The sequence below is a fragment of the Patella vulgata genome, chromosome 3 (genome assembly GCF_932274485.2).
Source record: "Patella vulgata chromosome 3, xgPatVulg1.2, whole genome shotgun sequence".
Taxonomy (NCBI): domain Eukaryota; kingdom Metazoa; phylum Mollusca; class Gastropoda; family Patellidae; genus Patella; species Patella vulgata.
In genome coordinates, this window is record NC_065881.2 from 70,300,455 (window position 1) to 70,313,896 (window position 13,442).

Here is a 13,442-nt window from a genome sequence, read left to right on the forward strand (position 1 = left end):
TGCATGTTTACTTTTCTCTACTTCCAGCTTGTGTATCGCAAGTTTTTCATGAAGAACTTCATACGTGCTTTGGGGCAAGAGGTTGCCACATGTTGCCTCATCTGCGGTAGAAAGCGTTCTACCCAACAAAAATTTAAGAAAAAAATAGAGCCGGTCTAAGAGACGAGAATTAACATTAAAGTCAATAGGGAAATCTTTAGTGATTTGTGGCCATATGTTTGTTACACATTTACCGTAGCAATCTCTGTGTTAAAATTATATTTGGAAATGTGTGTAACCAGTCATATATGTAATGACTGACACCAATATTGTTCTTTAACCGTATTGAACCATTTTATGAACAGATATTCCTTTTATAAAGTCAACTTTCACAATATAATAGTTGTATTATTATAACATGACGCGCAGAGACTTTAGATGAAGAAATTATAGATATATGTATTTGGTTTAACATTTATTTCTTGTCTGTTATTATGAGTATTGCAATTGTCAATTTGTGTATTCTGTTTAAATCGTTATATACCATGCATAACTAAACTACATGTATAATATAAAAAAAAATATTTATTCAAATGGGTGATATGGGACAGCTGTGAATTTAAATTGAATTGTCTATGAATATATCCGAGCAATAATTTATATAAATCATTATGAACACAGGTCATACTAGTAGTTACAGTTTAAAGTACCACACGCAGACCATTAATTTGTAAATTAGAATGTGCATACATTCGTAATTCTGAAGTCCCATATAAACATATAGATTGTGCTGCTATTGGTTATTTCAAGTCGCATTATTAATTAATTTGTTGACAAAACTGATTTGTGAAATCCATAGAAGCCAAAGTTGCACTGTCCTTGAAAATATTTCAACATTACAGTGGGAATCTTAAAAAGTCCAAATTGACTTTGGAAACGCGGTGATTCCGGTAAAATGTCAGCAATAATTATTAAAACATTTGTGTGAGAAATACCATAGTATCTTGATAAGGACCATTCTTTTGAATTCTCTCAACACAATATCCTGCTGGTTGCAGCGATAGAAGGTCAAGATATTGGAGGAGGCGACATACAATAAATTGCAGTTTAATATTCGGTTTCACCATCCCCCTGTATACCAAATAGGTTGGATATTTTTTTCGCTGTTTTGGAACGTATTATTTGTATTCGATATTACTGCATGTATAAATCAACAAATGTCTGCAATCTTACTAGTGTCGGCTCTCTTGTGGTGCTTTAAATGAATTATTAATTCCAAATTTCTGACTTTAGTTTGTAGAACTTTATTTGATATAGACAACTGATATTATTATCTAATAGCCGCAGGATATACAAATTGGAACTGTTTTCTGGGACAAAAACAAATTAAATGGAGATAACGTGAACGCAACATTTCTTATTTAGAATGGTTTGAAGCTCTCTGTCGGAGTTGATCGTTTACAATATCGAGATCTTATTCTGTACGTAAATGTATATGTTGAGATACACAATTTGTATTAACTATAAAACGGATTATAAATGGTAATTCGGTACTCAAAGCTACTATGTTTTATTGTGACTTGTCATATGATTCTACTGTAGGATATTGATTTAGCGAACTGGAATAGTACACGTCACGGATTCACTGTACGCACGGTTAATCATAACTTGAAGATAGTGGATAAAACAAAATACTGAAATATGTTAACAAATTTATCTGATATACCCTAGAAAGGGTAGAACTAATGAATATCTACAGGTTAATCCGAATTGCAATTCGTCTTGAATAACAGTAGAGGTTGACAGTCTTGTTAGATTGCCAACGTGTTCGGGCTTTCACCACCTTTCTTAGCAAGATTGGCTACTAATCTGTTCAGCTGAAATTGTCTACTAACTTCAGAGATTTATTATGAGTATTCTGGTCAGATCTATGTAATATTTGTTTGTTGATTATAAACCGAGGGTACGAACTACTTGCATAGAATTTTCGATGGATTCCATGGTTAATGTGGCTGATGAACTTTTTACGTTGAATGACTAGATTTATTCTTGGAATTATTTATGTATGTACATTGCATTGATACGGACTAAGTTTAGCAGCTTTATTGGATGTAAAAATGTCGTGGAAATCAAATTCAAGTGGCAGCTGGAAGGAGTATAGATATGAAAAACTTCGAAAAGGAGATTCGTGTAAGTACTATACTAGTTTTTATTTTAGACTTCATATTTTATGAACGTGCGTTGTTTTTTTGTTCCATAAACAGTTCTTAGACGAAAGGAAATATTAAAATACAAATATTCTACACAAACTGTTGGTCAAGTGAGGACACGCATACTTGCCTTGAGCTCAACATCCACCGGTCCTCTTAAAGATACTTTATGTAAGATTTAGATACTAGTAAAGGGTTGGCCTTTGTGCTATAATAATTCAAAAATAGATAATGCAATATATTGAAAACGTCATTCAAATTAATCTATTCTGAGCGAAGTTATCACGGTTTGTAATTTTGACAAGATGTGTGCATTGATTGTTTATTATCGTAATCACAGTACTTCGCTTCTTCATTTTTAAATGAAATCATTAAATAGTCGAACCGTTCGAATCTACTTAAATCGGAACAATTCAATGGGCTAGTGAGTTGATTATGGTCTTGGCAACTTAAACATGCATTATGCAAGAGCAAAATCTGCTTATTACAAGTCTTTCTTTAGGCCTGAAATGTTATATAAATTATCAATTAGACATTAATTAACTTATCCAGACCATAATAAACTCTCGATGTCAAGGCTAGCCTTCGATGTAGGCTGGATTAGATTCCTATATGCTGCTAACGGCCAAAGATAATTAAATCAGAAAAAGTGGATAATCGAGACTATGCTAAAATTTCACCGGCTTCTTTCTCGGCTCATAGTGGATCAATTTGACTGAAATTTTCAGCAAATTACCTTTACACTATCTAGTTTTTAACTATTATAGCGAGAACTGCCATCTCTTTATCTTATCTCCCATAATGTATCTTTAATAAATATTTAATTAATAATTTATATAACATTTAAGGCCTAAAGAAAGACCTACAATAGGCAGAATTAGCTCTCGTATAATGCATCTTTAAGATACATGACTCATCAGTATGTGTGATGTAACTTTATTTAGCGACCGCTTTCACAATATAGTGATATCGCATACAATATGGTGTGATAGTTTGAATGTTCAATACAAACTCATTTTTTAAATTTTAAACACAGAAATATCAGTGATGTCGGAATAGTTCAGCTTAGAAGATGGCGCCATAATGGTCAGAAAGACCCCCATAACCAATTTCCACGAGGGAAATTCTACTAAGTTTTTAGATTTAAACCAGAAGTAAAAAAATGTCTGATGGATATTGTGCGAGTGCAGAAAGAATAATATTCAAATGCGGAGTAGGAAATGGTGGGATTATAATCAAGCATGAGCTACCTAATAATGCACACCAAAGAATCGGTTCAAAGTGACATTCGAGGTATATATCACGCGACATGCCTTCATTCGGAAGCCAAAGATGAGAGAACATTGTTGCGAATTGCACTGAACAAAACCGAAATTCCTTTTAGGACCAATCTGAATATTAAATCTGAGAGACCAATCTGAATATTAAATCTGAGAACTCATTCTTCATATAACTGTGAAGTCGTTGATATCCTCCCAGTTTCTCTGTTGGTTTAATTTTAATTTGCTGATGCTGGAAAAGACGAAAAGAGCAAACGATATAGGCAGTTCCGTTTCTTGAAGACTTTCTCACCAACGTTACAATTTTATAAAACATATTGATCAACCAAATAAAACAGAACACCGTGCTGAATTCGGATCATAAATACTGACATGCACATTATCGACACCTAGTTAACGTTCCCATAAACTAAGATAGAAAATCTGTGATCTTTAAAAGAGTAATTTTTCTGTCTTTGAACACATAAGAGAGAATAATTTTTTGCTTTAATGTAATAATCACGCTAGTTCTCAAGATACTAAAAAACACTCTTTTGGATACACATCGTAAATCGTCGGCCGAGTAGATATATGGGTATATAGCTTCTTGCTGTAAGGGGAAAAAAAGGTGGCAAAAATATTCATGCGTTGATAATGGCTATCTAAATCGGTTAATTGCTCTAAGCCTTTTAAGAAATACTAGCGATGGTAAATGGATCTAAATACTTGAATTATATAATACGACTCGCCCAGTAATTACTGCCTTTAGAGACAATGCAGAGCAAAAACGTGGTTAATTTAGCCATTGGGGTAATCCCCAACGGATGATAGTCGTGACTTTTAAGACGAAAAGGTCAACACTAGTATACGCGTTAGTTGGTATATAAAAGTTTCCTTACACAAATTCTTTGATACAACTTGAGTAAATCACAACCTCAAATCCCATAGGTTGATTAATCCCAGTATTGTGTAGTCTAGTAGTAACTGCAGGAAGACCACACTACACACAAACGGAACGAAACCCAATCCCGTGGACAATACACAATGTACCAAGTATCGTAGTGTAGGAATACCACACTACACACCAAGGAAAGGAAACCCAATCCCGTGGACAAGACACAATGTATCAAATTCATTAAATACAGTCTAGTTGTAAGTGTAGGAAGACCACACTACATAAAAACGAAACGAAACCCAATCCCGTGGACAAATCACAATGGGTAAGGTCAGAACAACAAGTTAGTGCTACTTTGTGCCAGTTAAAGAGTTAACCTTAGCCCCACAATTTGTTGTTCGGGTTAGAAAACAGGTTACACTTAGGAAAATATAATAAATTTTAAAACTGAAACTCATGGTCATTTTCTAATATTGGTTTGTGCTGTCTACCTTATTAGTGGAGAATTATATAATGTATCTGAGACATGCAGGTATTAATTTTTTACCCACAAACTTAACACGGACTCACTGTTTTGACCTCAACCAAATTTGTCGCTTAACATTTTATTTGAGCTTAAAAGTTAGGATACTAGTTACGCTAGTGTTCCATAACGTCATAACTATTTACTCCAATATAACATTTGACCTCCCCCAATATATTAAAGGTCACCGGAAAAGCATAATTTTTTTTTAAATAATACAAGTAATTATGTCAACATATCCTTTCCATAAGTATAACCCGAGCCCGAACGTCAATATTACCTGCAACAGGTAAATTTCAACATTAGTAATTTCCGCCGTTCTCCGTCGGTAGTCGGAACTTTCCGTCAATAAGCAATCCGTGACGTCATTTTAGTCCTTCTGCACATAGAAATATAGACTAGAATATGAGCAGAGGGACTTAAATGACGTCACATTTATGGAAAGTTACGACTACCCACGGAGAATGGCGGAAATTGCTAACGTTGAAATTTACCTGTTGCAGGTAATACTGACATTCGGGTTCGTGTTATACTTATGGAAAGGATATGTTGACATAATTACTTGCATTATTTAAAAAATTTATGAACCTTTTCCGGTGACCTTTAAATCCATTGAATGGGAGTGCGGGGTATGAGTCGTAGCGTCCCAGGCGTCACTCAAAACGGAAACAAACGAAAGCATGGAATATTTGACGTCTTATTCTAGTGTTAGTCCAGATCGGCTAAGTACTATACAAGAAATCTCAATGTCAGAACATAGAAGAAAACTGTGTATAGCTATTTTGTTTCGACGGACGAGATAAAAAATGCAAACAAGAATGCAAGTGTATTAAATACAAAGTCCCTATTTCTATTAAACAAAAATAGATTGCAATGAATACATGAAAAGAGCAATAGAAATGATGCGAACGGTCTTGACGGCGGTCGTCTGCTGCTGAATGGCGTTTCTTGACGGCAATGGTCTTCCGATTGACATTATATTTCCCGTGTTCTTCGTTATCTCCACGGATAAAAGGGGGAATCACTTCAAAAGTGGTCAAAATCCGTTGATAAAATCAAATACCAAAGCTTAAAAAGTGGCCCATTCACCCTCACTATTAGTTTCAGCTGAAAATATTAAGCGGTACGGAGAGAGGCAAAATTGGTAAAGTCGGAGCTTTGTAGGTTTTGTCCATCAGTTTATAGTCTGTTGTTTACATGTTTATGCTGATTGACTAGGTAATCACAGCAACTTAAACTGGGCCTTATTATACAAATGGTTATCCAGGCACTGCGTATGCTATGGTTGTATGCGGGAAACGTCGCCAATTCCAGATAACAACATAGCGTGTGCGCCTCTTAGAAAATCTGTAACGGTGTTCTGATAGTTGCACGGGATTGTGATAAAGAGTTCATGTGTCTTTTACTGTATTTGTGAAATACAGCTTCTACCTATATATGATAATCACCCCTACCTTAAATATTTCTTAAATATTTATTGACATGTATATAATACAATACACTATTGCAAACCTAATGTACAAAATGGTAAGAAGAGATATTGTCGATTACTGTCGGTATGTTATATACAGCTTAACACTTCGCTATGGGGATAATGGTTCTACCAATTATGCTAATTGGTCCCACGAGAAAGGATGGGTATTGAAGAATCAGCATTATATCAAGGCTAATGTGTTAAATATAGCACAGATGCCAACAAAATATTATCAATATATCAATGTTTGTATGGTAATTGTGACTTTTACGTCTTATTGCTCGAAACTTTGGGAGTCGCTTTATTATTTTGTTTACCCACATATTAACCCAACACGTGTTTGGCCCCGAAAGCTTCGTTCAAATACAGACTTTATTTTAAAATGTATAATTTTTTATAATTGTCGCGAAGAGGTAGTTTATCCTAAGTACGAACTACTTATACGTTATAAAAAAAAAACATTATTTTGAAAACAAACGTTTCTGATAAGCTGTCTCGAACAGTACTTTATAGTCCCTGAGGCTTTGTGTAGATTTTCACTGCTAAAAAATGATTGATGGAAACAGTTTGTTACAACGTTAATACCTTTTCCCTGCGTGTGACATTTTTGTTGTATCGCATAGACTAATCTTTTTAAATTTCGAATCATTCTGCTTTATATATACACCTGGGGAGGGAAACAGTAGACTCTACATTAAAGTTTCTATAAACGGATATAATATATATGCCACGTGGTTTCATTAATTCTGTATATATCAAAACATGAATCCCCAGCCATCAATCCAGAGCCCTTTGACATGCAATGGGTGGTACAGGGATAGATAGTCTCTGTGTTCCTTTTAGCCACATACTAGTAGTGTACGCGTAGGCATTCGGTCGCGTGTTTGTTCCTCTCAGATAATTATTAAAGTGCGTGTGCAATGGGGTTTAACGCCTCGACGAAAGATTAAAACAAGGTCTTTTGAAGCGTAATTTAGGTTGCAAAATTCCGTCATTGCGACATCGCGATAATCATCTTTTTTACACCCGAGGCAGCTGAACATGACAATTTAGGTGATTTAGAAAAACACATCTGATGGCTCTAGCAATATACCTTCAAATTTGGTTGCAGTTATAATTTCTAATTATCAAAATTCCCAGCACGACTTTGTTATTACAATAATCCTCGTCTTTGTGCTTTGGAATTGTACCTACATAATATTGAACTATATGGAATTCTTTTGATTTACCCAAGTTTACCAACGGCATCTTTTAGATAAGAGTCATCAATCTCGTTTAATCAAAATAGACAATTAACTACGTTTATATTAACTGGAATAATAGTTCAATCTACTTCCTCCGTCATGATCAAATATATTTAATCTGTCTTTTTTCAGCTAACTAGTTTGTCAAATTGATTGAAATATTACTTATGTCAAGACTTCGAGTTCTGATTAAATACTCTTATGAACTGACTAGGTAATATTACATCAGCAAATATTGTTAATGGAAGCAAAAGGCCGACCGTCTTCATTATAATAGACGATATTAGAGTAGGGACTCGTTTCTGCCGGTAGTTTTATCATGGTAATTGAGGGTTCCTCCGTGTTCTGAATATCGATAAAATCGGCACTAATCTTCCTTGCTCTTGTCTGCCGGCATTAATAAGTTCAGTTACAAGGATGCTGTTTAGTATGCTTTGGATTTAAAGATGTCCCAGTTACGTCTCAAATGTTGTTACGGGGTTGATAAATCAAGACGTCAAGAGTCTGGAAATACACCTCGTCGACTATAAATTTATGTTCTATTTGCTTAGAGTTTGACTCAATGTATCTCAAAACAACATAATAAACAAATGTCAACAGCTCTTCAGAGTTCTTATTTTTAAGGAATGGAATAAGAAAAACTGTCTGGAATAGTTACAATATCGGTGATATTTTTAGCACCCCTTCAGCGTCCAGGTTAAGGATTTCTTTCGAGAAAGTCAGTCAGTCCTAAGCAAGCTGATATGGCTTGCATCGTTGACAGATCTTAACCATTACGACTCCATTATCTTTGATGAGTCCCAATTTGTTCTGACTAATTTCTATATCTGTACAAATATGTCGATTTACGCACTATACTATGCACTGTGTTATTACGATATCGCATATCACTGGTAGGTTGTGAAGTCTTAAGGTTTGTTTTGAAACTAAATAGCATCCTTATAAAGTACAGCCTTGGCAGGCTGTTACATGTTTGTTCGAAAATGGCCCGCTTGATGTACGTTTAAAAAATATACCTTGACGCGTACACCGGTTAATCCATACCAAATGATACGCACTTCCAAGGCAGTTTCGGAAGCACTTAAACATAATGGTGGAGAGAAGGGGTATATCCAACAGCATGGGCGTCACACATCGTTTTTTCCGGGGGAGGGGGCTGAATATACTTGGACCCCCGAAAAACTTACATAGTAGACCCTAACTCCTATTTATTTACAACAATTATTAGGATTAGTTAAGATTCTATCTTTATAAAACAATGTACAAATTAAAACACAAACACTTATGTTTACTTTTTGAAATCCATTTATGATACACAAAATGTACAAAATACTTTAAATATCTATACAACTTTCTTGTAAATGTCAATGTGTATATGTATATAGTATTGTAGTTAACAAGGTGATTGTCAAATATACATCCTCATAAACTAAAGTTATGTGATCAAGTTTGTTTCATTTGGATCCTCCTCATAAAAATTCCCCAACTAAACTCTTTGTCGTGTAGTTCATAACTCAAGCGTAACTTTCAATATGTAAAAGTCAAAAAAAAAATATGAATACGGCACCCCCGGCTTAAACATGATAAACATTGTATTGGTGTGATGTTTTAGTTTAACCCCGCAAAATATGCCAAAACAGTGTTTACAGAAGACTGAAACTTTAAAAAATTTTATGGGGTCCCCCCTCCCACACTCTCCCTCAGGCATCACAGATTGTCAACATTTATATCTCATTTGCGCCCCCTCCCCCAATATATGTTTCACGGCTACGCCTCTGTCCAACAGCAAACAGCGTCATCACCTACAAATTCTTTATTTTGAAATTTGTTTCACCAAATCGTGCTTCAAGCGTATTGTCTAGTTGGAGTAAATAGCGTATGCAATTATTTAGCCCTGGATGAAGGTTGACCGCAGTGTCACTAAAAAGTATACAATTCTCTGTGATGGTTGCTAGAATTCAAAACTTAGATGTCTACCTATATACATGTATTTTCACTTGGCAACATCATCTGTATTGCCCAACAGCTTCCGTTATTATTTTACAAATCTGTGGATAATTTTCGTCAGCGGAGGGGTATTTGCCCAACTACTTACTATACTAAAGTGCCTTGATACCGACCCAAGCATGCCTTACATAGCTACGAGAACGTAACTAAAAACGCTGAGATATACTGAAATGCTTGTTTTAGCTGCGATTGGATGCCTTTAGTTCCAAGTGGCAAACTCAATTTCTTTATTAATGTATGTACCATCTTAAAAATAAGTTAATTTTATGCTATTAGTACTTATTACACATACGCAGTCCAATCTACTGAAACAACATTCATTTATCAGCAAATATTGACAATAAAGTAAATCAAGCGTTGTTTTTATCATAATTGATTCAGACGTTCATAATTACGCCGTAATACCTACTGCGCAACTCTGATCAGATGGGTACTTTGATTGGCTATTGCACACGAGGCCCCGCCTTTATGTGTGTACAGACGTAAATTTAAAATGTCGGGAAAAGCGATCTACTGTCGCTTTGATTTAAAAAGAGGGGATTTGTACCCGTTTCAGGTAGGATTATATGCTTAATTGTAGTTGGGTGTGGCAGAAATATTATAAATAACAATAACCAATCGTTGTTTTGATTAAAAATATTGTCAATTTTGTTTACAAATGCCGGGTGCGAATCGCACCCGCATGTGCTACGTTGAAGGCAATGGCCTCATCTCTTATCTCGAAATACGGAGGGTTGAGAGATTAAAGTTTGTTATCTAGCCTTACACGAGGTCCGTATGATGGATATCTCTTGGCACATAGCAAATAATACGTGCTATGCAAAGGATCTCGTGAGCTCGCAGCTGCAGTGTGCAGATATTTTAACTAATAGTAAATAGTGTGCAGTCAGATTTGTCAAATGAATATCCCTTTGATGTTTTCTACTTGTGTACACGGTTCTTCTTAACGACTGAAGTCCGGCCCACACCGCCACGACTTGCCCAGACTCTACCCAACGCAACGTCTTGTCTCAGATAATCAGTGCAGTGTGGGCAGTCCCACGACCACGATTCAATCGATTTCGGTCGCGTCGTGGCCCGACTGAGCATGTTCAGTCGTAGTCGGATGCAGTTGGATGCAGTCGTAACCCACCGTGTTTGTGTGGACACTCACACGACACGATCAATTGTCTTACTTTTGTTTAGCCAATCAGAGAGTAGCATTTAGTCATGTGACTGTGCAGGTCATGGGCTCCTTGCTTTCCCGGGAAAATTAAAGATGTCACTTTTATGCTTCCGGTTTACTTTTGGAATCACTCGGTAGAGGGAAGTGGCGTAACTCACGACGCATAATCTGTGAGAGTCGGGCCTGTGTGGACTGGTACCGTCGTAGGCAAGTGAAATAAAGACGCGACCCGATTTTTTTTTACAACTACCCAAGACGCTGAGTCCTGTCGGGTTGTGTGTAGTCGTAGCGGTATGGGCCGGACTTGGCGTCCGCCAATCTCAAGAATGTATACGCATTTATAAACTGTAGAAACAAACCTGGCAAGAACAAGATCAAATAAAATTAAAAGTTGACGGACAACTGAAAATGGATTCCAGAGTGACCACTGAAAATAGCCATCAATACTGAATATATATTATGTTTTTGCCCATCCAAGAATGACACATGTCTTTAAGTTTTCACTGTCTCATCAAATGATACCTGTTCGTAACACTATATTATTACCAACTTGTCATCTTTTAATATTTCAACTAAATTACTAATCTGTCATAAAACTATAATGCTTCCTATTTCTTTAGTAACCCCTAGCTAGGTTACCATGGAAACCATCTGACTACCTTAAACTATATCTATTTGGTTATTTTAATATGACACATAGGGTGGCCTTTTTTTCTTAGGTTATCGCCTACAGAATCATAATTCAAATAAAAATCAAACACAATCGATACTATCAGAATGTGAACTAACTTCTAAGGATCTACGTTGCTATAGAAACGAAATAGTGTGTTTGTAATCGTTTGTATACATGCATTATACAATCTACAAAATGATGAACAGAAAACATTTTTCCGCATATTTCCGTTATGAATTTTAAAAAAATGGAATGTTTTATTTTAGGAGTCATACCTAATAAATCCAGTCATATTCTTAAATTCTTGTTGATTGTTGATGACTTCTGGTAGTCTTTGACATCAAGTTTGCCTATCGCTCATATAGCTGTAATAAGTGTAGTGCTCGAGATATGGCACGATTACAAATTCTAAAAATCCAGGGCCCTGTTTATCGAAATCTTAACTAAAGATAAAATTCAAATTTTTGTAGATATTTCAGTTTTGATTGGCTAAGCACTAAAATCAATCTACTATTATCCAATTAAATTGCTAAAATTTGGATTTTATCTTAGTTAAAATTTCGTGAAACAGTCCCCAGATCTCTCGTCTCATTGACGGGGAGTCACATGGTTAACAAGCATTATTTAATGAAGTTAAACAGGCAATATGCAAGAGCTAAATCTGCCTATTGCAGGGCTTTCCTTGGGCCTTAAATGGTTTCAAGTTTTTAATTAGACAAATGCATGGTTAACTTACTACGACCATAATCAACACCCGATGCCTTCAGATGGCTGCGATATTAAGTAGATTTGAATACGTTTTGTGGTTGATGTGGTTACCCTAAAATGGATAATCGAGACTTTGTTTATTATCTTAACAACGGGAGTAATGACAATCGAGGCTAGACTATAATTGCAATTTGACTGAAATTTTCAGCATATTCTCTTTTCATTATTTTCTAACTGTTATAGTGAGAACTCTCAGCTCTTTACCTAATCTTACCTAATGCCGCTTTGATACATTATAATTGAAACTAAATACTATACCAGCATTGTTCCGTTTCATTTTTGCGGCTATTTAATCCACTCCATCATGGTGAAGTGACCTTCTGGATAAAAGGAATGAAAATAACATTTGATTTTAATAAGATTAAGAATTCTCGAGGTACCCGACATATGTAGCAAATTCCCAATGATAATAAAAGGTGCGCTGGGGTCTTAATATTTCACTCCACTCCACATAATGAAGTGGCCATCATAATACAGGGAATGAAAATAACATTTGATTTTAATAAGATTAAGAATTGTCGATGCATTTGCGACTAGTTCTAATACACAATTTACCGAGTTCTCAATGATAAATAAATAGCATTGGAGTCTTAATAATATTGGATAAAATGTCATGATGTGCCATGCTATTTTTCTCAAGTTGGCAAACCGCAATTCATATCAACCATACGCACAAAAAACCTACTGAAATTAGATTCTTGTAACTTCTCACTTTGCAAAGTGCCTCCGGAACTTTCTTCATACTTTTAATCATACTAAATGGTAGCTTTATGCTTGCATTCGTAGCATAAACATTTAACTACGTTGAAATTGTCTTGTAAGAAAGCGTGGAATCCAGGAAGAGAAAGTGATCCAGCAATTCTTTCGTAATAGATGTTTGTACGACTAATGCTGTGATTTAAAGGCTCAATACCACTCTTGTTGTAACTGAATAATATGTCCCAATCTTTATTCTGGTCAACAAATTGTACTATTTTACAATATTCCAATTAATTGATGATACAAATTTCATCTTAACACACCTAATTAAAAAATTGGAAAAATTCAACTAAATGATTTGAAAAGCCTTACGTAAAGCTTTTCAAATGTGACTTGGATTTAAAAATATTTTTGGACAAGTAAAATAGGATTTAATGGATAATTTACACAACAGGTGGGACACTAACACATCTAGTACTTAGAGTAAGGCTATTTTCTATTTTCTGGAGCTGTCAAGCCAGCAAGAGTGTTATTGTCCCTTTAACT

At 35.3% G+C, this 13,442-nt stretch overlaps 1 protein-coding gene across 3 annotated transcripts in view; it reads left to right on the plus strand.

Moving 5' to 3' along the window:
- The window catches only part of LOC126815822 (short transient receptor potential channel 7), a 176,679-nt gene that overhangs the window by 77,657 nt on the left and 85,580 nt on the right, over nt 1-13,442 (plus strand). For 2 of the 3 annotated variants that reach the window (XM_050541785.2, XM_050541789.2), the window contains exon 1: nt 1,747-2,169. The exons of the other annotated variant lie outside the window; for it this stretch is intronic. In XM_050541785.2, coding sequence (XP_050397742.2) covers nt 2,097-2,169 — 73 coding nt within the window. In that variant the 5' untranslated portion in view covers nt 1,747-2,096. Of the gene's footprint in view, nt 1-1,746; nt 2,170-13,442 lie in introns of those variants that run through there. 3 annotated transcript variants of the gene reach the window in all.